The 25,212-nt window shown below is 52.6% G+C and overlaps 2 protein-coding genes across 2 annotated transcripts in view; both read left to right on the top strand.

Annotated features, from left to right (window-relative positions):
- The first annotated feature begins 2,571 nt into the window (after nt 1-2,571).
- On the top strand, nt 2,572-8,146 carry ZNF835 (zinc finger protein 835). Its single transcript, XM_061140383.1, has 3 exons — nt 2,572-2,707; nt 3,805-3,899; nt 5,144-8,146. Exons 1-3 carry the CDS (start codon nt 2,657-2,659, stop codon nt 6,738-6,740), a joined length of 1,743 nt encoding a protein of 580 aa, XP_060996366.1. The 5' UTR covers nt 2,572-2,656; the 3' UTR covers nt 6,741-8,146.
- Nucleotides 8,147-8,915: 769 nt separating this feature from the next.
- Nucleotides 8,916-25,212, top strand: part of ZFP28 (ZFP28 zinc finger protein) — a 240,639-nt gene continuing 224,342 nt past the window's right edge. The window contains exons 1-6 of the mRNA XM_061140657.1: nt 8,916-9,123; nt 9,555-9,646; nt 14,232-14,358; nt 14,453-14,548; nt 16,197-16,348; nt 17,050-17,161. Coding sequence (XP_060996640.1) covers nt 8,916-9,123; nt 9,555-9,646; nt 14,232-14,358; nt 14,453-14,548; nt 16,197-16,348; nt 17,050-17,161 — 787 coding nt within the window. The remainder of the gene's footprint in view (nt 9,124-9,554; nt 9,647-14,231; nt 14,359-14,452; nt 14,549-16,196; nt 16,349-17,049; nt 17,162-25,212) is intronic.

Genomic DNA, 25,212 nt, shown 5'->3' with positions numbered 1-25,212 from the left:
CACCTCGTTTGAGAAATGCGTGTGAGCGCGTCTCGATGGTGTCTCCGCAGGGGGCTGAGAACAAACTGTATTTACCCTGGTTTACATTTGGCTGATTTCCTTTTTTTTTTTAAAGGCTTATTGGTGATTTTTCTAAGTATCCCGAGAGCTGACTTTGATCTCATCTCTCTTTCCCCGTCAGTTCTCTGCACACTCTCTCCCCACCCACTTTCCCCGGGAGAATTCCTGTGATGGTTAGTTTCACGTGTCACCTCGGCCAGGCTCTCCTACCCAGGGATTGGATCAGACTCAGATGTTTCTGTGAAGTTATTCTGTAGATGTGGTCAACAGCTAACGTCAGTCTGCTTTTTTTTCCCCTCCATGCTACACAGCTTGTGGGATCTTAGTTCCAACATCAGGGCTCGAATCCGTGCCCCCTTGCAGTGGAATTGCAGAGGCTTAACCACTGGCCCTCCAGGGAAGCCCCTCGCGGAAGGTTCTTCGCGCGGCCAGCAGCACCCTGAACTACCTGGCCTACCCCTTCGGCCTCATCTCTGGCCCTGCCTCTGTCTCAGTCAGCTTATTGCCAATAAACTGCTATGCAATAACCAGTCACCCCTCCACTCAGGGGCTTTGTTGTTCAGTCGCTCAGGCCTGTCCGACTCTCTGTGACCCCGTGGACTGCAGCACGCCAGGCCTCCCTGTCCTTTACCATCTCCCAGATTTGCTCAAACTCACGTCCATCGAGTCGGTGATGCCATCCAACCATCTCACCCTCTGTCGTCCTCTTCTCCTCCTGCCCTCAATCTTTCCCAGCATCAGGGTCTTTTCCAACGAGTCGGTTCTTCACACCAGTGGCTTGCTCCTGGTTTATGCAATTCCTACTGAAGCCCTAAAGCACACCACATAAGAAGTGCTCCTGTTCTGAGTCCAGCATGCCGTGAGGAGGCCCAAGCGGGCCACACGGAGGTGTCTGACCAGTCCCAGCCGCCACTACGGGGAGAAGAGGCAGGCCCCAGACGTTCGGGCCAACTGAGTCAGCCCCAGCCGCCCCCTGCCCTTCACACGCGCCCCTCTGTGCAGTCCATGGCGGCATGGGGCGGAGGTGCTGCCCTCCCTTTCTGCCCCACTTTCAACTCATAGACTGTTTTCTCTGACAAGCATGGAATAATGAGCATAATAAAATGTTTTTCATGATACTTCCACACCATGTACATGAATAGAAAGGTCCTTTCTTGTATTGGATTAATTCCCATTTTTTTTAACAGGAGGGCAAAAAAGCTTTTTAGTGATTAGGAAAAAAATGCTTGTCTTCTGAGCTTCCTCCCATAAACCTGTATGGTTTATGGAATGTGTAAGAGAGGTTTTTTTTAAATCTTCAAATGTAAAATTAAACCAGAAAAAAAAAGAAAAAAAGACTTGGTGGCTTAAGAGAACAATCCTTTAATCTCATGCTCCAGGGTCTGTAGGTTGGAGGGAGGTTCTGCTCCTTGAGGCCCAGGCTGGGAGGGGCACTGGGTGTATTCTTACCATATAGAGCAGGAAGCTTCCAGAAGGATGGAGGAAACCCACAATGCCTGTGGAGGTCTATAAACAAAATAAAAATTTGAAGGGTAAAGAGAGCAGGTCCAGCAGAGACAGTGAAGGTGGAAGGTGTAAAATAGGAGTATGGGCTTAAGAAACACAAGTTACCATGTATAAAATAAGCTACAAGCACATATTGTGCTAAATACAAAATATAGCTAATATTTTATACTAACTGGAATATATATATACCGATATACTAAATGGAATATAATCTTCAAAAATCGTGCATCACTATGCTGTCTACCTGAAACATATAATATTGTACAGCAACTATACTTGAATTTAATAATAAAAGCAGGTGTTACAGTTTAATGGGCAGCCTCGGGAGTACATAAAGTAATATGGTGTCTCACAGGAAGTTGTGATTCCGGTGACATACATTTGTCATGTCATACATGATTGTACGTTCACACGTTTCTCTGCCTTCCCAACTATGTAAAAATGAGCTTGTGCCCACTTCTCTAATAGACAAGTGGTTAATTTATAAAGGTTCACCCTATGAAGAGAATAATTTAGGAAGTCTAATTCTATGGAGAAGTACTTTACAGTAATGGCAGGCCAATAATGATTCCTATTTCAAGCTCTCTACTATAATCATTTGCCCACGTCAATGAGTTTTTCACTTTCTCTGCTCTGAGCTGGGACTACAGTAATCGTCTGAGACAAATGACTTCCATTGCTTAATGGTGAACTGTGGCTTGCAAACCACAGCGCTGTGTGACCTGGGGTGACTGACTTAGCCTCTCTGATCCTCACTCTTTCGAGGCTCTGCGGACCCCGCCCCCTCCTTGAGGAGGCAGGGTCCCGCCCCCATTTGCCGGCCCCGCCCTCCTCGGGCTCCTGGAGAGGCTGAGAGTCTTCATCCCACCGCGTGCTGACGCAGGGCCTTCTGGGAATGGTAGTTTCAGTGACGCCGGCACGGGAGTGGGGGGGCTCAGTCGCTGTGTGGACGCAGCGCGGCGCCTTCTGGGAGTTGTAGTTCTTGGCAGCCCCGAGCGGCCGCAGCTCTCCCGGCGCGCGTGCACACTGCGGGTCGGCCCGGCGCTTGGGCCCGACTGTGGAGGCTGCTGCCTTGCCCCGTGAGGCCTGCATGTCCGCGCCACCGCGGGACGAGGGGCCGCAGGGGGTCCGCGTGGACCAGGTAGGGCCAGAGACGGTGGAGAAACTGACCCGGACCCGCCAGGCTTGGCGGGAGCCGCCCGAGGCCTTCGAAGCTGGCCCTGCGGCGAGGGCGCCGGGGGTGGTGTGCGCATGTGCGGGTGTTGTGTGCGCGTCCCTGTGTGTGTCCGTGTGTCCCCGGGACGTCCTCACTCGCCCCGCGTGCCGCTCCAGTTTGTCCCGGTGCGGACGTGTATCTGCGTGTGTCACCGTGCGTGTGAGCCCGCCTGTCACACCGGAACTTGGTGCCCGTGCGTGTGACTTCGTGAGTCCGTCCCCAAGGGTCACTGTCGGTTTGCACGTGCCTGACCCTCGCGGCCTCTGCCCGATAATTCGAGCACTTGGGGACCTCTGTCTTGTGTGGAATTTGTTCTCCTGGATAGGTGTGAGGTATATAATTCCACAGTTCCTGGGCGTGCACCTGCGCGGGAAGGCTCCGCAGGTGTGTCTGCCAGCCTGGAGCCGCATGGTCTGCGTGTGCCTGAGCGTGCCTGCGTGTGGAGGGCCGTGCCTGGGGTGTTTATGAGAGACCTCAGGAGTGTGAAGTCGTGTTTGTGTATGTGTGCGCGTGGGGGAGACCCCGCACACCTGTGACTCTGGGCCTGTGTGAAGCGCGGCCCACCGGGTGACTCTGCATGTGACGGGCGTGCCACTGCAGGTGCTGTCCCAGGCCGGGCCTGCCTGTTGGGCAGCCGCCACGTGTGACTCACCGTGTGTGTAGCCGTGTGTGTGCGTGGGCAAGCGTGACTGCCGGAGCACTTGGAGTTGTGCACGTGTGTGAGGTGGCCGGCCTCCTTGTCACCCACAGCATATGGGTGTGTAAGGGCATCCGAGTGCCAAGGGGAGGGGTGGTGTTAACCGCCCCCTCCCCCGGTGTGGTCGCGTGCCGCCCCAGTGTATGTCTGTGGGTGATGGGACTGCCTCTGAGCATGTCTGTGTCTCCCTTCGGTTGCCTGTTTGTGTACCTGCCCGGCCCAGGTCCGCCCCGCCCCGACTCCACCTGCCGTCCCTGCACGCACATGGAGGGGACACCGTCTGCCCGGGTGTCTGCCCTCACGTCCCTGCTGCTTTCTCACACAGACATCAGCTGGACCCACGCGGGAGGCACGTGCAGCCGGGACAGGCGCCATAGCCCGAGAGACGTGGACGGGACCCGGTGCTCCCGGACCCACGAGGTGGGTACCACCGCTTGCCCTGGGGACCTAGCCAGGCCCCGCTCGCACCTGAGGGCTGCCGGAGGGGTGACCCCACACTGGGACCAGCGCAGCCTGGCTCCCGCCGGCAGAGTTCTCACGCTGCACAAAGACCCTGCGTCACCTGCCCTCACGCGTCATCCTGAGCCTCCCTGCTCTCTGCCCGGGTCACACTTCTCCAGCCCTCGCCCCGCGCCCCGCCCCTTTACGTTTCCTCTGTCGCCCTGCTTGTGGTCCCACCTTAGGCCCTTTGTACTGGTGGTGCTCACAGCCCAGAATGCTCACTTCATCACTTCCTCCATGAGGCCTGCACTGGAGGACGAGCCTTCCAGGCAGATGGAACGCCAGTGCAAAGGCCCTGTGGCAGGAGCATGCCTGGAGTCGTTTGTGGAACAGGGAAGAGGCCTTTGATTGGAGAAGGGCAAGCTCAGAGCAGGGGAGGGTGGGGTAGAGGCTGAGGTTGGGGGGCTGCTGTGCAGACCACGGAGAGGAGAAAGGCTTTCATGGAGCCATTGGTGACTTTAAGTGGAGGGGAGAGAGGAAGGGGGAAAGCTCTGGAGCCCCGCAGCCTCAGTGTGGGCCCTGGCGTCTCTGCTTCCAGGAGCCTCACCGTGGAATAAAAGAGCACATATGTGGCAAGAGCTTAAAGCAGCAGGCCCCAGCCTTTTTGGCACCAGGGACCAGTCTCACGGAAGACAGTTTCACCCAAGGCTCAAGCCCAGGGGGCAGACACACGGCCCTCTGGATCCAGGGTCTTTCAGGGAAGGGTGTGTTCAGAGGGTGATGCCAGGAGAAACCCATCACCCCCAGGATGGCCCCCCACTCGGCCCGCCCGCCCTAGGGGGCTGCCCCCAGTACACACGTGAGCACGTTCGCTCGCACAGGCAGTGAGGGCTTCAGTATGCATTTTGCGTGGATGCAGTTGAACCCCTAGCAGCAGGGTTTAGACAGGTTTTCGGTTGTCGCTCCTGGGGGGAGTGGGGGTGCTGCTGGCATCAGAGAGGCCCGAGATCCTGTTCCATGTCCTGTTGAATAGAACGCACGGGGTGGCCCCAGAACAAAGAAGGGTCTGGCCAGTAGACAGCCCCTGCGCTGACCCTTTTCCGGCCTGAGCCTGAGACAGGTGACAGACCGGCTTGGTTCTCCGTTTTCTGTCGTTCCTTCCTTCTTTCTCCATCCCTCCGTCCCCCCGCCCCTCCTCCTCCCCTACTTTTCCCGTAACAAAGACGTGAAATCGAGGCAGCAGCTCGGAAAGCCGGGATGGAAGCACTCTTGGAGGGCGCCGCTCCCCAGAGCTCCGAGTCGGGGGAAACGCCCAAACCCGAGGGTGGGTTCAAGGTCGGGCCGGAGAACCCAGAAAGCTGTCGGAAGCAGGAGACCCACAAGGAAGACCCCACCGGGGACGGGGTGCCCGAGCAGGATGAGCTAGCCGCCAGAACCCCTGAGACCAGCTGCAGCCCCCCGACTCCCCTCCAGAGGCGCGGTGCCCCAAGAAAGCGCAGGACCCTGAAGAAGGCAGCCGCCAGCGCGGAGGCTGCGGCGGAGCGAGGGGGCGGCGGCCCCAGCAAGCCGTGGAAGTGTGGGGACTGCGGGAAGGCCTTCAGCTACTGCTCGGCCTTCACGCTGCACCAGCGGACGCACACCGGGGAGAAGCCGTTCCCCTGCGCGGACTGCGGGCGCGCCTTCAGCCAGAGCGCGCACTTGGCGCAGCACCGGCGCGTGCACACCGGCGAGCGGCCCTTCGCCTGCGCCGAGTGCGGCAAGGCCTTCAGCCAGGGCTCCTACCTGGCGGCGCACGGGCGCGTGCACACGGGCGAGCGGCCCCACCGCTGCGCCGACTGCGGCAAGGCCTTCGCGCGCCCCACGCACCTGGCGCAGCACCGGCGCGTGCACACCGGCGAGCGGCCCTTCGCGTGCGGCCAGTGCGCCAAGGCCTTCCGCAGCCGCTCGTCGCTGCGGGAGCACCAGCGCATCCACACGGGCGAGAAGCCCTTCGCCTGCGCGCGCTGCGACAAGGCCTTCCGCTTCTCGTCGGCGCTGCTCCGCCACCAGCGCACGCACACGGCCCAGCGGCCCTACGCGTGCGGCCAGTGCGCCAAGGCCTTCACGCAGGCCGCGCACCTGTCGCAGCACCGCGGCGTGCACACGGGCGAGAAGCCCTTCGCCTGCGCCGAGTGCGGCGCGCGCTTCAGCCAGAGCGCCTCGCTCACCGAGCACCGGCGCATCCACACGGGCGAGAAGCCCTTCGCCTGCGCGCAGTGCGGCAAGGCCTTCACGCAGGTGTCGCACCTGAGCCGCCACCGGCGCACGCACACCGGCGAGCGGCCCTACGCGTGCGGGGCCTGCGGCCGCGCCTTCAGCAACCGCTCGCATCTGGTGCAGCACCACCTGGCGCACACGGGCGCGCGGCCCTACAAGTGCCCGGAGTGCGGCGCCGCCTTCGGCCACGTGTCCTCGCTGCTGGAGCACCAGAAGGTGCACACGGGCGAGAAGCCCTTCCGCTGCGGCGACTGCGGCCGCGCCTTCAGCCACGGCTCGTCGCTGACGCTGCACCGGCGGACGCACACGGGCGAGCGGCCCTACGCCTGCCCCGAGTGCGGCAAGGCGTTCAGCAACCGCGCCTACTTGGTCCAGCACCACATCGTGCACACCGGCGAGAAGCCCTACGAGTGCGGCGGCTGCGGCAAGGCCTTCAGCTTCTCCTCCGCGCTCATCCGGCACCAGAAGACGCACGCCGCGGGCAAGAAGGCGGGGGGACCGCGCGGCCCCAGGGCCGCAGCCGCCTCCACACCCGAGCTCCCGGCCGGAGGAGGAGCCTGCTGACCTGACAGCGGCGAGCCTGCAGAAACCTCGGTGTTGGTGTGGTTGCTGTCAGCCGCTCAGGCGAGCCCGACTCTTGGCGACCCCGTGGACTGCAGCACGCCAGGCTTCCCTGTCCTTCAGTATCTCCCGGAGGTCGCAAACTCATGTCCACTGAGTCGGTGATGCTGTCTAAGCATCCGCTCCTCATCCTCTGTACATGGTAGGACACGTAACCTTGGTGGACCAGCCCACGAATGAAGGCTGAGGTCTCCGGGGACCCCCTACAGGCGGGGCTCACTGAACCTTCTCTACCTCGTGCTCAGGCTCTTGGCTCCGGCGAGGAGACATACCACCGCCCCGGTGATGCCCGTGAGGAAAGCGAGGCTCTGAGAGGCTCCGTGAGGTTCTCTCCTCACTTGAGGCTGACATGCCAGTGCCAAGATCAAGCCCACATCTGCCAGTCTCCCTGGTTCAAAATCATAGAGAGAATTGTGTGTGTGTGGTCGCTCAGTCGTGTCCGACTCTTTGTGACCCCATGGACAGTAGCCCGCCAGGCTCCTCTGTCCATGGGAGTCTCCAGGCAAGAATACTGGAGTGGGTTGCCATTTCCTCCTCCAGGGGATCTTCTTGACCCAGGGATCAAACCCTCAACTCCTGCATTGCAGGCGAATGCTTTACAACTGAGCTTTACACCAGGTAAGCCCATAAAAGGGTCAGCTAACTCAGATAAAGATAAATGTTATGGACAGGATTTTAAAAGATATGGGGAAGTCATTCTGTCTTATATGTGAGTTAATTTTAATTTTACTCTAACTAAAATCCTTCAATACTTTGGCTACCTAATGCGAAGAACTGACTCATTGGAAAAGACCCTGATGCTGGGAAAGATTGAAGGTGGGAGGAGAAGGGGACGACAGAAGATGAGATGGTTGGATGGCATCACTGACTCAATGGACATGAGTTTGAGCAAGCTCTGGGAGTTGGTGATGGACAGGGAGGTCTGGCCTGCTGCACATGGGTTCGAAAAGAGTCTGACACGACTGAGCGACTGAACTGAACTAAAATAGCTTGTTTGCGGTGTATCAAATACGCATTGTACATCTGCTTTAATTATAAAAGGGGACATGGACCAGAAGTAAAGCATGTGCTGCCTCCCTTCCTGGGACGCCAGTGCTGGTACTCCATCACTAATACTTCCTTCCCAGGTGCCAAGGCCATACTGCCAAAGCATCAGGTATGCATGGCGGTCCGTTTGTTTTGAAAACTTGAAGAAACATATCCCTGACTTGTTTAACGTTTTGTTCTGACAATACGTAAAACTGCTGAAACCCATGTTTCTCTGGAGCAATTTCTCAGAATGATCTGGGAGACTGTCTACTGGGTTGTAGTCCTCAGTTTGACTCAAATAAAACTCTTTCCTATTTTTATTACACAGTATTCATCGATTATTTTCATTGACAGGGAATTGGTGGTATTTACAAGGCTGGCCAGATCACTCCCAGGGGATGACAAGCGAATGAAAGAAAGAAGCCAACCCAGAGAGAAATTTGGGGAAAGACTGCTCTGGGGTCTGGCATTTGGAGGATGGGGCTGACAGATGAGGGATGCTCCTGTAACAGGAGAGGGGACCCACCTGAGGTCAAGCGGGAATGCAGACCGGACACCGAAGGCACGCTGCTCCTCAGACACCCCATCACAATCACGTCTCGACCCTGCCCAGGCCCAGTATTGCCCGTCTGTTTGCGCGTCCCCCAATTCTGATGGGTGATACCCGGCAAGGACCACGCTACCTGCCCTGCCCATCATATCATTTTCCGATCCCCACGGCCCCGCCCCTCGCCGCAGGCTCCACCCCCTCTGCAACTGCGCCTGCTCGCTCCACGGCCGGCACGACTCCCAGAAGCCCTCGGGGTATGCTTCTGTCTCGCGAGGCAACCTGTACGCTCAGTCAGACCCGCGGCCTGTGCGGGCAGCCGCGGGCCGGAAGGGCCGGGAGCGGCTGACCTGGGGCGGGGCTGTCGGGCGCTGGCCTCGCCGCCGCCGGAGCTACCCTTGGCGCCGCCGGCCGGGACTCCGTTTCCCAGAGGGCGCCGCGGCGGTGGACACGCCCCCTTCCGGCGGGGCGGTGGGCTCGGCTGCCGGCCGCGCGCTGGGCGGGGTGTGGCCGGCCGGCGGCGGGGCGTGCTTGGCGCCGACATGCCGGGGGCGGTGAGCGCGGGGCCCCGCGGGCTGGGGTCGCCGCCGCGGCGAGGCGCCCCCCGCACCAAGCCCAGGGCGGGCCGAGGCCGGAGCGCGGGGACCCCGGTCGCCTTCGCCCGCCCCGCCCGGGGAAGGCCGCGCTCAAGAAGTGGCCCCACGTCTAAGGGCCGGCGAGGAGCGGTGACCACGGCACCTGAGGACAGAGGTGAGGGTGGCAGGTGACCGGGCGAGCAGACGGGACGAACCCCTCCTCTCAGGGTGAGGGGAGCGTGGGGTCTGGGGCAGGAGGCTTCCCGGGGCCCAGGTGCTGGTGAATGGCGTCCCAGGGCTGTGAGTGGTGGGGGGCGGGCATCCAAAGCTTGGAAACTCAGCCTGAGAGCGTCGGTCAGGGTCACCCTCACTGGACACCCCTGTTTCAGTGCTCCCAGAAACCCCGCTCCGCACCGTCCCTGCCCCTCGTAGGCTGGTGACCTTATTACGGCTGCCCCTTCAAAATTGGTCCCTGGACGCTCATGCTGGAGCATTTGACTCTCCACCTGTTGAATCCGTTTCGTATTTGTGGCCGTCGTTTAAGACTCAGCAGGAAGGGAGCCAGGTGGAGACCTGGCCTCTAGCTACTTCTTTCTCTTCCCCCAGCTCTGCCTTCCAGGGACACAGCCGCCCTCCGGGAGAGGAGGCCCAAGCAGGAGGCGGCCGGGACAGGAATTGAACTGCGAGCCACGTCCCAGGTGAGGGGGCATTCCCTCATCTCTCTAAAAGGCAAGCTTGCTTTTCAGGGCTTAATGACGTTTATTTTCTTGTAGAAGTTTTCAGTATAAGAGACCTGTCGGGGGAGCTGGTTCCCATTTGCCCACATTCTGGTGAGTGGTGGGCTACAGGGGCAGCCCAGGACCTCCCTCCCTGCCTCCTCTCCATGTCTTTCTCTGTTTGGTGGTCACTGAAGGACTGAGTCAGCCCCTCCCCAGAGCAGAAAGGTACTCCTCAGCACAGACAGGACAGCCCCTTGTGTTGAACCCGGTTTGTCTGATGTTCTCTTTGAGCCAACCCCTGGAGAGACAGATGGCTGAGCTCTGGCCCCTGCTCCCTGGGAGCTCACAGCCTGTTAGTGGAGAGTCGTGGAAGCATGCAAGGTTCTGAGTGTGAGTTCTATCATGGTGCGAGTGGGCTGGAGGAACTCTTGGCGTCTTGGTGCCTGTCGGGGAAAGGCAGGGAGGGGATCTCTGAGCCCCATGTTTCTTTTTTTCAGTATTTTTCTTTGGCTGTGCTTAGGTCTTCATTGCAGCATATGGACTCTCTCTAGTTACAGTGCAAGGGCTTCTCATGGTGACACGCGGGCTCTCTAGTTGCCGTGTGGGGTGTGGAAACTTCGTTCCCCCACCAGGGATCGAACCTGCGTCTCCTGCATTGCTAGGCCGATTCTTAAGCACTGGATCACCAGGGAAGTCCCAGGCCTCGTGGTTTGCAGGAAGAGTTTGGCAAATAGAAGAGGGAAGGGCAGCCCTGGTGCAGTGTGTAAGGCTGTCTTTTCCTCGCTTGGTTGTGTTGCTTCTTAGAATGCTGATAAATTGTCTGTGTCCACTGTGTCTCCTACGTGTCATCGCCAGCTCATCCATGTAGGAGCCCGGTTCAGTCACCCAGTGAGCTCCATCCATACTGCCAAAGGCGGCGCTCAGGTCTTGGTCTTTCTTGACTGTTGTTGGCATCTGAGGTCATTCAGGGTTGGCAGGCTGTCACTGTAAAGGGCCAATTAGTAAATATTCGGGCTCCGCAGGCTGTGAGGTCTCTGCTGCGGCTGCTCCCCTCTGCCTTCTAGAAGTAGCCACAGACCATACGTAAGTGATTGGGCGAGGCTGTGTTCCAGTGAAACTTGATTGACAGAAACGGGTAACAGTCACCCCTGAAAGAGCTCACCGGGCCCTCCCCGCTTCCTGACTTCTCCGCTGTCACAGCTCTTCATCGTCCTCAGCTGCAGCTGTCGCTGGGCCTCTGGGCCCTGTACTAGCCTCTCTGTTCTTGTCTGTCTGCCTGGCTTCTCCCGGTCCCCCTTTCCAGCCCAGTCCTCTCTCTGAGCTCCAGGCCTCGGTGTCCAGCTGTGTGTCCAGCAGGGAGCTCACAGCGGACACCTCCAGCCCCAGGCTCCTGGGGTCCCCCCATAAACCAGCCCCTGCCCTTGTGTCTGTCCATCTGCGGCAGCTTCATGCCCCAGTTCCTTGGGCCAAAGCTGGCGTCATTCCTCGTCTCCTCTCCTGCCCTCACCTCCTGTATTTGGTCCACTGGCAAATCCTGTCAGCGCTGTTTTCACGTGGTGCCCACAGTCTGACAGCTGTCACCGCCCCGGCACCACCGCCTCTGTCCTCTTATCTTCAGCTCATGCCCCCCGTAGTCCCCACCCAGCGCCGCAGCCAGAGACGTTTGTGCTGCGAGGTCTGCTCAGACGCTCCTGTGGCTTCCCCGTCTTGGGGCTGATGGCCCCCCCCGCCACCTGGCCCTGCCTCTGACATGGACCACACGCCCCCATCACTCACTTTGCCTTCTCAAAAGTTACCTTCTCCTTTTCCCGATTGCGCAGTCTAAAGCTTCAGAGCCTCCCACCCGAATTCCTCACATCCCTGCTTTACTTGTTAAAGACTCTTAGCACTTTTCAGCATCCCGTATACTTCATTTACGTGCTTTTCTCTTGTCAGATTCTCTTACCAGAAAGTACATTTGACACAGGCAGGAGTTCTCGGTAGTTTTGCCCCCGTGCCTGATGCAGCAAGTATACGGTGGATGAATGTGTGAACGTAGTCTTATTAAAGTGCTCGTGGAAGCCAGTGTTTCACTATTAATATAGTGTCACAATAGTAAGTTTTATACTTAGAATATGCATTGTCTCTGATTATTTCCTGTAAGTATATTCCCAGAAGTTTTCCTTACCTTGTGGATTAAAGTTCACCAAACTTACATGAAGGCAAAATACTTTAAAAATTATATGTGGGTGGAGTGGCAGTATGGCCTCAAAAGCTAGAATTCTAGTTTTTAGTTTTTTACTAAAGAAATACAGCAAATGTCACCAAAATAATTTATTACCAACTTTTCATTTGTGCACTTGAAAAATTACCTGAATTGAACAAAAAAAACCCTCTTTAATGTATTTTTTCTATAAAATATTACTTTCTATTCATCTTTTCCTGTAAAATATTAGCACAATATTTTTCTGTGAGGATAAGCTTGCTTTTTAGTTTTTATCTGTTTGTTTTTGAAGTCCATCTCATCTTTATTATGACAGCGTTAAGGCATCGATCACATTTTTACATGAGGTACAGATTCAATAGCTGTGTCTTTTCTCTGGGTGTAGTGTGACTCTGTGAAACCCGCTTGAAAATTTACGCGTCTATATGATGGCAAGAGGAATCAGAACAGGACCTGCACTTTCTCGTCCTCACATGGAGGGAGCTGGGGAGCTCTCTGGGGCCTCTTCTATAAGGACACTCATCCCATTCGTGGGGAGGGGGGTTTCCCACAGTCCCTGTCTCCAAGTAATACCATCACACGGGGCGTTGGGATCTCAGCACGTGACAGGGAGGGGGACAGAAACATTCAGATGGAGAACTAACCAGAGTCGTTAGTCCTGTGTCTGAGGAGCCGTCTGTAGAAACTGGGAAAAGAGCTTCAGAGGATGTGCCCCTCTGGAACATGGGGTTAGAGAGGTGGGGAAGGGACGTTTCTTATCAAGGAAAAAAATGAAGCCAGAAAAACCCAGTTGCCAAGTACAAGAAAATACTTGAACTTGTATTCTTCTCCTTAAGGGCCCCCAAATTATTCCAGTTTTACCAAAGACAAAGTAGTGACAGATGCTAAAAAAACAGGCAACATTTTCTCTGGCTCTAGCTTAAAAAGTTACTATAATGATGCTGTGGTATACCTATCTGTAGTATATATAGGTGTAGTATATGCAGCAGTATGCTCTATAAAGATACAGTAATTCGTGTACAGTTGATATGCTACATATACTGTATATGTTTTGCTTCATTTAGTAAGGAATATCTGAAAGATGTTTGAATATTGGGGGGCGAAAAAAGCATAAGGCTTGCCAGCCAAGGAGCAGGAAGACTTAGAATGGAAGACTGGAATCTGCAAAAACCTGTCTTTTAGAACTGGATCAGAAGAGAAGCAGAAAAGTAAGCCCCTGTCTGAGCACCTATGCCTTTGAACGCAGTTGAAAGTATCTGCCAAAAAAGTATCTTCATTGAAATGTTTTGTCTTTTAGTTTGTTTCTAAACCACTTTATTGAGGCAAGATTGACAGATTTTTAATACGTACAACTCTATGAATATGAGGATAAGTATACACTCACAGAACCCTTGTGACCCGTCTTTACACAGTTTGGTTAAAGATGTCTTCAGAGTTTGTGTGAGTTAGAGAACATGTGATTGTATAGTGTTCCACAGATACTGGACCTCCAAGGGGCTTTGTGTTCCCAGTAAAACGATGTCAGTCTTTAGGTGGAAAGGGGGGCCTTGGTCAGCGTCGCCCCAGTGTTTCTGAAGCACCTCACGTTCTGAGTGCCGTGCTCATGCCATGGGTCACATGGGTTTATTTCCCCATTCTTTCTTCTCTTTTTTTCCCCGGAGAGGAAGAGGACTTGTTACTACCTGCAGGAAGTCAGGAACACTGGGGATGTTTCCCACAGTATGTCTCTGTGTCCCCACTCTTGTGCTGATCCAGACCGCTTGACTGTCCTCACAGTAGAAAGGGCTCTGGGACCGGTTGTGCACGGGACTGGGACAGCTCAGCCTCCCTTGTTTATTGTTTGAGTTGGTGTCCCGTACGTCACTTGTGTGCCCCCGTCTCCTGCCCAAGATTGCCACTGCTCCAAGGGTAGGGGCGCTCTCTCTTTTTCTCTTTCCTTTGGAGTTTGACTGGATGAGGCCCAATCATTAACTAGATTTCCACATTATTGGATATTACTCTCTACACATATACTCTACCTAAAATGAAGAGGAGATAATTCTCAGCCCTTGTGTTAGTCTGTGAGGGCTGCCATAACAGAACTCCACAGGGTGGGCAGCTTCAGCGACACAGTGATTTTTCACAGTTCTGGGGGCCAGAAGTTCCAGACCGAGGGGTCAGCAGAGGTGCTTTCCCCCGGGGTCTCCCTCTGCGCCCACCACCCCCGCTTTCTTCCTCTTACAAGAGTGCTTCGCTCCTGATCACCTCTCTGGAGGCCCTGGCTCCAAGTCCCCTCACATTCTGGGGGCGGGGGGCGTGTCCTGCGTGTGCACCGGGGGGCGTGAGCTCTGGTCCAGCGTGCATGCGGTCGTGTCGCCCCAGAGCCCGCTGACGTTCGGCGATGTGGCGGTGGAGTTCTCCGGGGAGGAGTGGGCCTGGCTGGACTCGGCCCAGAGGAGCCTGCACCGGAGCGTGATGCTGGAGAACTACAGGAACCTGGCCTCGCTGGGTAAGGGCCGGCCACCGTCCCCTCACCGCCCGCCCCCCGCCCCCTCACCGCCCGCCCCAAGGACCAACCTGTGCCTGTCTTCTTACGCATTTAGGGCTTTGCATGTCTAAGCCCGAGATGATCTCGTCGTTGGAACAGAGGAAGGAGCCCTGGGCTGTGAAGAGAAAGTCGACCAGAGGCAGGTGCCCAGGTGAGCATGGGGGGGAGGGCTGGAGGTGAGGGGAACCCACGGCTCCCCACCCTCGGACACCTGGGACCATCACCAGACTCCGGAACCGCCCCGCCCCCCAGGGGAAAATGAGGAATCGAGGCCTGGGCTCTGCACATCTCCTTTTCCCCACCCCTCCTCTCCACCTGCGCTCCCCTGCCTCCACACGTCCCCCTGGTCCTCTCTCTGGCCCTCGTCTGTCACCAGCTCCCTCTCTGACCTCCCATCACTCAGACTTAGCAGTCCTCTCTGCTCTTCGCACGGCTGACGGTGCTGTAGTTCTGTCTTATTCCCCTTTGATGGAATGACTCGCACTAGGGTCCCCCCCGACTGATTCTCACTGTGTCGGCTTTGAGTGAGGCTGCAGGTGCTGGCTGGGAAGTCGAGGGGGAGCCGTAGAGAAGTCACCCTCCCGTGGGCGAGATGACACGTCTCTGTGCACACAAGTGCAGTAGAAAGGGCTGTCCCACGTGTGACACGTGTAGGTAGGGACTCGGGAGGAAGAGAAAGTCCTTCTCGGTTTCACGCCAGGAGAACAAGGCAGGAGCACAGAGCCCCGAGGAGACAGGTGAGAAGGAGAGGACAGGTTGGTAGGTCTGGAGGCGATCCAGGCTGGGCCGTGATTGGTCTGGGCTTCGGGTGGACGTGTGTGCGGGCCGCTGGGCGGGCCGGCGACTGGCTCTGAGGAGAGGACTCTGACCCTGACCCGATGGGGCGCTCTTGCAGGCGCTTGCCAGTATGTGTACCACGGGGGTGCAGAGTCTTCAGTCACAGCGTTACTTCTGGGGCAGCAGGTTAATCACGAGGACTCAAGTACAGACTCCTCGTGGTGGGTCCAGTGATCGGAAATGACTACTGTTCCCAGAGCTGAGCATCTTGTAAGACCCCTTTGTTCAAACCGTGCTGCAGAGGAAAGTTTATATCCACTGGACAGTTAACAACTGCGTCGACTCCCGTGGGTCATCATGCTCCCGGGGTCGGTGTACACCCAGGAGAACTGGAATGGTGTTTCGGGGGAAAGTTTTCCTCTTATCGCAGAACTCAGTGGCTTTCTCTGAGCTGGTTTCCTGAGACAAAACTGGTTTTTTCCCCCTTCTGTTGATGCTTTCTCTCTTGCTGAGATTCTAGTTGATTTTGAAGACTTGTCACATAAGCCAGGATCTGAACATTGGCTAGTTAGCATCATCATAATTTTTTTTAAGTTTACATTTTTAAAAAAGAAAAGAGCAAGCAAAGAAACCTTTGCTAAATAAAATGGAGACAGATTCAAAGAGAGACTTAATAAGTGTTTACTTCTGTGACCTCTGCCCACTCTTTTTCCCGGCCACATTTCACCTTAGATTTAAATCTCTGTGAACTCCGTCATCTCCTGCATTTGTATCTCTTTCTCTAGTCTCCTGCCAAAAATATAACATGCAGTACTCGCTCAACATCTAGGTGTGAAAACTCACATTGTGTGTGGTAGTTTTAAAGCCACACAAGTTTGGGATTGGAAGGCCAGCGGGTCATGTAGAAAGCTTTCAAAACGATGTGTACTTTCTGAGAATCTTTTTCCATCTGGTTGCATTTGGGAAAATGTCTTCATACTAACGTGTAGTAAGAGAGATACCGTCTTAAAACTATCCTTTAGACTCGCAGATTCCGCTGAAGACCCAGGAGTTGCCTTCAGAGAAGAACTTCAGTGAAGAGGCGCTGTCCCAGGAGGTGCACACGGAGAGACCTACGGAGCGTGCCGTCCTCGGGGAAGGCTGGGCTTACGCCGCTGTGTGTGAGGGGGCACCAGTGAGTCGGGCACAAGCAGAAAACTGGCAGGAGGCAGTTTGCGGGGTTCCAGAGGCTTCCTTGCTTCAGCAGGACAGGGCTGGTGGGAGACAAAGGCTCCGTCACAAAGAAGTGCGGCTTTGGAGAGGGATCTTGTTTATAGCAAGTGTGGGCGGATTTCCGTTTGAATCCAGGACTTCTCACACAGAATGTCCCCACAAGAGAGAGTGCCTGCAGTCAGACACACACGTGGGGGGAGCACTGGGGCCCAGAGAGTCGTAAAGAGGCGTTTAAACCAGGGACGCTCCACATGTCGTGGGTGTGAGAGAGCTTTGAGCAGGATCTCAGCCCTTCCTTGTCATCAGAGATTTCACACCAGAGGACAACCCTCTGCAGGATTAAGTGGACCCCGTGTGTCAGGTGTGAGGAAGCCTCCAGTGAGCCCTAGAAAGTCCATGAATGTCCATCCTGTGGGCATTCACTCTCCTCCACCACGTTGCAAGTTCTCCATGGCAGAAATGGTTTTCCCGATTGTTCAGTCCTTCCCCGCCTCCCCTCAAACTTAAACAACACAACCAGCTCTGTCATTACATGAGGGGATCACTCAGAACTAGTGAGAATTCCTGGTACGCAGTGTCTCGTGGCGTGTGGACATGGCCACCCCCAGAGCCATCTCAGGGTCACGATCACGGCTCGATGGAAACGCGTGTCTGCCGTTGCAGGGCATGGTGGCCGTCACGGACGTGGCCTCAGACGTCTCGCAGCAGCCAGACCCCGCTGCGGAGAGCTTCCTTAGGAGCGTGGTGTGGCAGCACCGCCGTCCGGGGACAGGAGGTAAGGCCCTTCCTCCCCCAGACCTGACTCCTCAGGAGCCCCCGTGCTCGGTCCTCTGTTGTGAATTCTGTGTGTTTGTGGGGGTTGGCAGGGGCAGCCGCCTTCTAAAGTGTGGGTTGAATTCTTACTCCCGCTCCTTAAGAGTGTGATGTTTGTAGAGTTGAAAGTTGGTATCTTCGCCATAGATACTCTTCACTTCTCTTCCTGGGCTTTGCTGTAGTAAAACACTCTTCCATCCAAGCCAGGGAGCTGGCTGTCCGTCTGAGGCCGCCCAGGGTGTGACAGACCTCGTGTCTTCTTCTGTGTGCAGGACGCCGTGCGTCCGAGCCAGACCCGGTCTCTCTGCTGGGGCACAGGAAGGCGCCCTGGACAGTGGGTGGAGAGCTGGTCAGAGCCCCATCCTCGGGTGGGCCAGGCGGCCGGGCGAAGATGCCTCTGCGGGGCGGGGCGTGGGGGCCGTGCTTCTCTGGCTGGTTTAGTAATTCTTGTTTCTGTCCATGAGCACAGATGTCTTTCCAGTTATCTAGGTCTTCTTACTCTTATTAATCAACACTGGTACTTTTCAGTGTACAGTCTAGCACCTTTTTAGGTAATTTTATTCCCAAATAATTTATTCTTTCAGTGCTGTATTTCATGGAATTATTTTCATAGTTCCTTTTCTGACTGTTCATTCCTAGTGTATGGAAATACAGCTGATTTTTGTGTGTTGATCCTGTATTTTGCAGTTTTGGTGACTTGATATATTAGCCCTCATACCCTTCTTATGGATTGTGTAGGGTTTTCTATATATGAGATCATATCTTCTGCAAGTAAGTTTTATCTCTTCCTTTCTAACCTGGATGCCTTTTATTTCTATGTCTCCTCGCTCTGGCTGGAACTTCCCAGGCATCCTTGTCTTGTCAGTGAACTAAGAAGAAAAGTCTTCAGTGTTTATGTGGCATTTTTAAAAAGTGCTTTTACTTTCCCTTTTTTAAGATCTTTTCCCAGACAGCTGACTCTCTGCATCATCTCTCTCCCCAGTACGACTTTTATTTATGTATATTTATTGCAATATAACTACTTGCACAATTTTTGGTTTGTGCCAAGTGATTTAGCAAAAGGATTTCAGGTATAGTCACTCCTTCCTGCAAGTTTATAGTCTGAGATAAGACCTGTACTTGTTCAGGGATATGTTAGAGGTAATTAGATATAATGTCAGCACTCACTGTTTTTATAAAAGCAGTCTCTCCAGAATGACAAATTACATCGCAAGGCCCTCTCCATTAATAAAGGGCCACAGAGGAATCGAGGGTTTTGGCTGGCTGGTGGCAGCAAACAGGTCGATGTAAAGTGATTTTTATCTGACTGCTGGGCTCCAGCCATCAGCAGACTCTGTTCCAATTAATCAAATGAGATAAAATGGACGGAAACACCATTTCTGATTGTACAGGGCTGCCAGGTTTTCAGGCCTCCTATTGAATGCTCAGTGGTAAAGAATCCACCTGCAATGCAGGAGACAAGGGTTCCATCACTGGGTGGGGAAGATCCCTTGGAGAAGGAAATGGCAACCCACTTCAGCAGTCGTGCCTGCAGAACCCCATGGACAGAGGAGCCTGGTGGGTACGGTCCATGGGGTCACAAAGAGCCTAACAACTGAGTGACTAAACCACAGCAGCTAATTTTACAGAAGACGCGGACCTTCTGTGCTTGGCCTGCTGCTTGGGCTGTGATGACCGCCCCACCATTGGTGCCGCACAGCGGGGGTGCAGTAAGTGTTTCAGGTCTCGAGGCTGTGTATCATAGCTCGATATCATAGAGAGCCATTTCATTTATTCTCCATAAACACCTTACAGTTCTTTGTCTCTATATAGCACATGAGCCAACAATTAAATGTTGGAAGAAGAGGCCTGCAATGGTTTAGCCTCTCTTATAATTAGGGTGACTATATAATTTATCCTTCAAACCTTCTAGTTTTTATATTTACTTATTTGTATATATATTTTCTATTGCACCGGGTCTTTGTTGCTTTGTGAGGGCTTTATCTAGTTGCAGTGAGCACAGGCTACTCTTCTCTGTAGTGCACAGGCTTCTCTTGTGGAGCACAGGCTCTAGGCACCCCGGCTTCAGTAGTTGCCGCACGTGGGCTCAGTAGCTGTGGCTCACAGATTTAGCTGCCCTGCGGCAGGTTAAATATTCATGGACCAGGTACTGAACCTGTGTCCCCTGCATTGGCAGGTGGATTCTTATCCACTGAGCCGCCAGGGAAGTCCTTCTGTTGATACAGTGAATACTTCCACTGGGACAGCAAGCATAAAGTGGGTCTATCCCAGACTGCTTGGAATATGTAATCATCCTACTTACAACCCATTTCAGAAACTTCTTTGTTCAGGTAGCACTGTGGTTAAGGTACAGACTCTGGAGCCAGACCCACTAAGTTCAGTCCCGGTTCTGCTGGCAATGAGCTGTGTGATCTTGACACCTCACTGAACTTCTCTGCAGCTCAGCATCTTCCGCAGTGAAATGAGGTGTGATGACTGCTCTGACATCAGAGGGCCAAAAGTACTGAGTGAGTGAGTGTGCGGACAGGCACTCAGAACACTTCCTAGTAGACAGTGTGAGCCGAGTTCTTACTGTTCTTGTTATTACAGACTCTCTAGGAGAAGGAACCTAATCTTACAGACCTGACATCTGCCTTCTTGCCCCATGCCCTGACATGGATTTGCATTCAGCAAGCGTTTGTTGAATGGGTGGATGAAAGAAAAAAGGAATAAATAAAAGAAAAAAAGGAACACAATTTTTATCCTTTACTTTCATTTTTCTCTTGATTCTTTCTTCCCTCACTATTTTTAGGTTACTTTGTAGCACAAGGACACTGAAATGCACTCAAAAAAATCTTTCAAATGCCTGTCTAACCTAGTCTTTACTGTACCCTGGAATCCCTTGGTCTTGAGCTTTCCTGTTATTACCTGGCCTGTAACCGACACTGGCCACTTCTCACAGTCTGCTCTTTCATCTGCCTGACTCTACCAAGCGTGGAGACCTTGCTCTAGAAAGTTACATCCCCACCATCTTGAGCCTCCGGCTGACCCCTCAAGGTCATCACAGAGCACTGAGCTGAACTCCCTGTGCTCTGCACCAGCTCCCCACTAACTAGCTAATTTACACCTGGTAGTGTACCTATATCAGTGCTGCTCTCTTAATCCATCCCACCCCCACAGCCCCGCCATGTCCACAAGTTGTACTCTACATCTGCATCTCTATTCCTGCCCTGTAGAGAGTCTCATCAGTACATTGTTCTAGGTTAATATTTCTTTATAATATTTGGCTGCGCTGAATCTTAGGGGCAGCACACAGGCTCTTTGATCTTCACTGCAGCTTTTGGGGTCCTTAGTTACAGAATGCAACATATTTTGTTTTTTTTTTAGTTACAGCAAGCAGAATCTTTAAGATGCCGCATGTATGATCTAGTTTCCTGTATGAATCTGGTCTGGAGTCATCTTGCATACTCTGGACTGCACTTTCACGAGTTTCACAGCTGCATGGTTTAGTGGTTTCATTAGGCTTTCATTCACAAGTGAGATCACTTGCCCGTGATTCAGCGGCGCGCGGTTTAGTGGTTTCATTAGTGTTTCATTTACCTGCGAGTTCACTTTCCCGTGTTTCAGCAGAGCACACTTTAGTGGTTTCATTAGGGTTTCATTCACAAGTGAGTTCACTTTCCCGTGTTTCAGCAGGGCACGGTTTAGTGGTTTCATTGGGGTTTCATTCCACAGTGAGGTCACTTTCCCGTTTTTCCACAGTGCATGGTTTAGTGCTTTCATTAGGGTTTCATTCACCTGTGAGTTCACTTTCCCACGGTTCAGCGGTGCTCGGTTTAGAGGTTTCATTAGGGTTTCAATCACCTGTTAATTCACTTTCCTGTGTTTCAGCAGACACGGTTTAGTGGTTTCTTTAGGGTTTCATTCACCAGTGAGTTCACTTTCCCGTGTTTCAGCGGTGCATGGTTTCATGGTTCCATTAGGGTTTCATTCACCAGTGAGTTCACTTTCCCGTGTTTCAGCGGTGCTCGGTTTAGTGGTTTCATTAGGGTTTCATTCTCCAGTGAGTTCCCTTTCCCGTGTTTTAGCGGTGCACGTTTTAGTGGTTTCATTGGGATTTCATTCACCAGTGAGTTCACTTTCCCATGGTTCAGGGGTTCACGGTTTAGTGATTTCATTAGGGTTTCTTTCAACAGTGAGTTCACTTTCCTGTGTCTCAGCGGTGCACGGTTTGGTGCTTTCTATAGGATTTCATTCACCAGTGAGTTCACTTTCCGGTGATTCAGCGGTGCTCGGTTTTTTGGTTTCATTAGGGTTTCATTCATCAGTGAGTTCACTTTCCCATGTTTTAGAGGTGCACATTTTAGTGGTTTCATTGGAGTTTCATTCCCCAGTGAGTTCACTTTCCTACGGTTCAGCGGTTCACGGTTTAGAAGTTTCATTAGGGTTTCATCACCTATGAGTTCACATTCCCGTGTTTCCACAGAGCACGGTTTAGTGGTTTTATTAGAGTTTCATTCACCATTTAGTTCACTTTCCCGTGATTCAGCAGTGCACGGTTTAGTGGTTTTGTTAGAGTTTCATTCACCATTTAGTTCACTTTGCCTTTTTTCAGCGCTGCACGATTTAGTGGTTTCTTTAGGGTTTCATTCACCAGTGAGTTCACTTTCCGGTTTTACAGCAGTGAATGGTTTAGTGGTTTCATTAGAGTTTCATTCTCCTGTGACTTCACTTTCCCGTGTTTCAGCAGAGCACAGTTTAGTGGTCTCATTAGGGTTTCATTCCGCAGTGAGTTCACTTTCCTGTGATTCAGCGGTACACGGTTTAGTGGATTCATTAGGGTTTCATTCCACAGTGAGTTCACTTTCCCGTGATTCAGCGGTGCACGGTTTTTTGGTTTCATTAGGGTTTCATTCACCAGGGAGTTCACTTTTCCGTGTTTCAGCGGTACACAGTTTAGTGGATTCATTAGGGTTTCATTCCACAGTGAGTTCACTTTCCCGTTTTTCAGCGCTGCACGGTTTATTGGTTTCTTTAGGGTTTCTTTAGCGTTTCTTTCACCAGTGAGTTCACTTTCCCATATTTTAGCGGTGCACGGTTTCGTGGTTCCATTAGGGTTTCATTCACCAGTGAGTTCACTTTCCCGTGTTTCAGCAGAGGACGGTTTAGTGGTTTCATTAGGGTTTCCTTCACCAGGGAGTTCACTTTCCCATGTTTCAGCAGTGCATGTTTTAGTGGTTTCTTTAGGGTTTCATTCACCAGTGAGTTCACTTTCCCGGATTTCAGCAGTGCACAGTATGCTGGTTTCTTTAGTGTTTCTTTCACCAGTGAGTTCACTTTCCCGTGTTTCAGCGGTGCATGGTTTCGTGGTTCCGTTAGGGTTTCATTCACCAGTGAGTTCACTTTCCCGTTATTCAGTGGTGCACGGTTTTTTGGTTTTATTAGGGTTTCATTCAACAGTGAGTTCACTTTCCCATGTTTCAGTGTTGCACGGTTTAGTGGTTTCATTAGAGATTCATTCTCCAGTGAGTTCACTTTCCCGTGTTTCAGCGGTGCATGGTTTAGTAGTTTTATTAAGATTTCATTCACCAGTGAATTCACTTTTGCACAGTTCAGCGGTACACGGCTCAGTGGTTGTATTAGGGTTTCTGTCACCAGTGAGTTCACTTTCCCATGGTTCAGGGGTGCACGGTTTAGTGGTTTCATTAGTATTTCATTCACCAGTGAGTTCACTTTCCCGTGTTTCAGCGGTGCATGGTTTAGTGGTTCCATTAGGGTTTCATTCTCCAGTGAGTTCACTTTCCCATGTTTCAGCGGTGCACGTTTTAGTGGTTTCATTGGGTCTTCATTCAGCAGTGAGTTCACTTTCCCATGGTTCATCGATGCATGGTTTAGTGGTTCCTTTAGGTTTTCATTCACCAGGGAGTTCATTTTCCCGAGTTTCAGCATACACATTGTAGTGTTTTCATTTGGGTTTTATTCAGCACTGAGTTCACTTTCCCATCGTTCAGTGGTGCACGGTTTAGACGTTTCATTAGGGTTTCATTCACCTGTGAGTTCACTTTCCCATGTTTCAGCGGAGCACGGTTTAATGGTTTCATTAGGGTTTCATTCACCTGTGAGTTCACTTTCCCGTGTTTCAGCAGAACACGCTTTAGTGGTTACATTAGGGTTTCATTCACCAGTGAGTTCACTTTCCCGTGTTTCAGCGGTGCATGGTTTAGTGGTTCCTTTAGGTTTTCATTCACCAGGGAGTTCATTTTCCCGAGTTTCAGCAGTGCACATTTTAGTGTTTTCATTTGGGTTTTATTCAGCAGTGAGTTCACTTTCCCATCGTTCAGCGGTGCACGGTTTAGACGTTTCATTAGGGTTTCATTCACCTCTGAGCTCACTTTCCCGTGTTTCAGTGGAATACACTTTAGTGGTTTCATTAGGGTTTCATTCACCAGTGAGTTCACTCTCCCTTGCTTCCGCAGGGCATGGTTTAGTGGTTTCCTTAGGGTTTCTTTCACCTGTGAGTTCACTTTCCCGTGTTTCAGCGGAGCATGCTTTAGTGGTTTCATTAGTGTTTCCTTCACCTGTGAGTTCACTTTCCCGTGTTTCAGCAGGGCACGGTTTAGTGGTTTCTTTAGGGTTTCAATCTCCTGTGAGTTCAGTTTTCCGTGTTTTAGCAGGGCCCATTTTAGTGGCTTCATTAGGGTCTCATTCACCTGTGAGTTCACTTTCCCCTGTTTCAGGGGTGCACGGTTCAGTGGATTCATTAGGGTTTCATTCCACAGAGAGTTCACTTTCCGGTGATTCATCGGTGCATGGTTTAGTGGTTTCATTACGGTTTCATTCACCAGTGAGTTCACTTTCCCGTTTTCAGCGGTGCACACTTTCGTGGTTTCTTTAGGGTTTCATTCACCAGTGAGTTCACTTTCCAATGTTTTAGTGGTGCATGGTTTCGTGGTTCCATTAGGGTTTCATTCAGCTATGAGTTCACTTTCCCGTGTTTCAGCTGTGCACGTTTTAGCGGTTCCGTTACGGTTTCATTCACCTATGAGTTTACTTTCCCGTGTTTCAGCGGAGCACGGTTTAGTGGCTTGATTATGGTTTCATTCAACTTTGAGTTCACTTTCCCGTGTTTCTGCGGTGCACTGCTTAGTGGTTTCATTAGGCTTTCATTCACCTGTGAGTCACTTTCCCGTGTTTCAGCAGTGCACGGTTTAGTGGTTTCATTCGGGATTCATTCACCAGTGAGTTTACTTTTCCGTGTTTCAGCGGAGCACCGTCTATTGGTTCCATTAAGGTTTCATTCACAGGTGAGTTCTCTTTCCCATGTTTCAGCAGTGCACGGTTTAGTGATTTCATTCAGGATTCATTCACCAGTGAGTTCACTGTCCCGTGTTTCAGCAGTGCCTGGTTCAGTGGATTCATTAGGGTTTCATTCCACAGTGAGTTTACTTTCCCGTAATTCAGCGGTGCACAGTTTCGTGATTTCATTACGGTTTCATTCACGACTGAGTTCACTTTCCAGTGTTTCAGCAGTGCACGGTTTAGTGGTTTCATTAGGGTTTCAGTCTCCAGTGAGTTCAGTTTCCCATGTTTCAGAGGTTCACGTTTTAGTGGTTTCATTGGGGTTTTATTCCTCAGTGAGTTGACTTTGCCATGGTTCAGTGGTGCACAGTTTACTGGTTTCTTTAGGATTTCATTCACCAGTCAGTTCACTTTCCCATGTTTCAGCGGTGCACGGTTTAGTGGTTCCATTAGGGATTCATTCTCCAGTGAGTTCACTTTCCCGTGTTTCAGCAGTGCATGGTTTAGTGGTTTTATTAAATTTCATTCACCAGTGAATTCACTTTCCCACAGTTCAGCGGTGCACGACTCAGTGGTTGTATTAAGGTTTCATTCACCAGTGAGTTCACTTTGCCATGGTTCAGGGTTGCATGGTTTAGTGGTTTCTTTAGGGTTTCATTCACCAGTCAGTTCACTTTCCCATGTTTCAGCAGTGCCCGGTTCAGTGGATTCATTAGGGTTTCATTCCACAGTGAG

The sequence above is a fragment of the Dama dama genome, chromosome 4 (genome assembly GCF_033118175.1).
Source record: "Dama dama isolate Ldn47 chromosome 4, ASM3311817v1, whole genome shotgun sequence".
Classification (NCBI taxonomy): Eukaryota; Metazoa; Chordata; class Mammalia; order Artiodactyla; family Cervidae; genus Dama; species Dama dama.
This window is presented reverse-complemented; position numbering and strand designations above follow the sequence as displayed.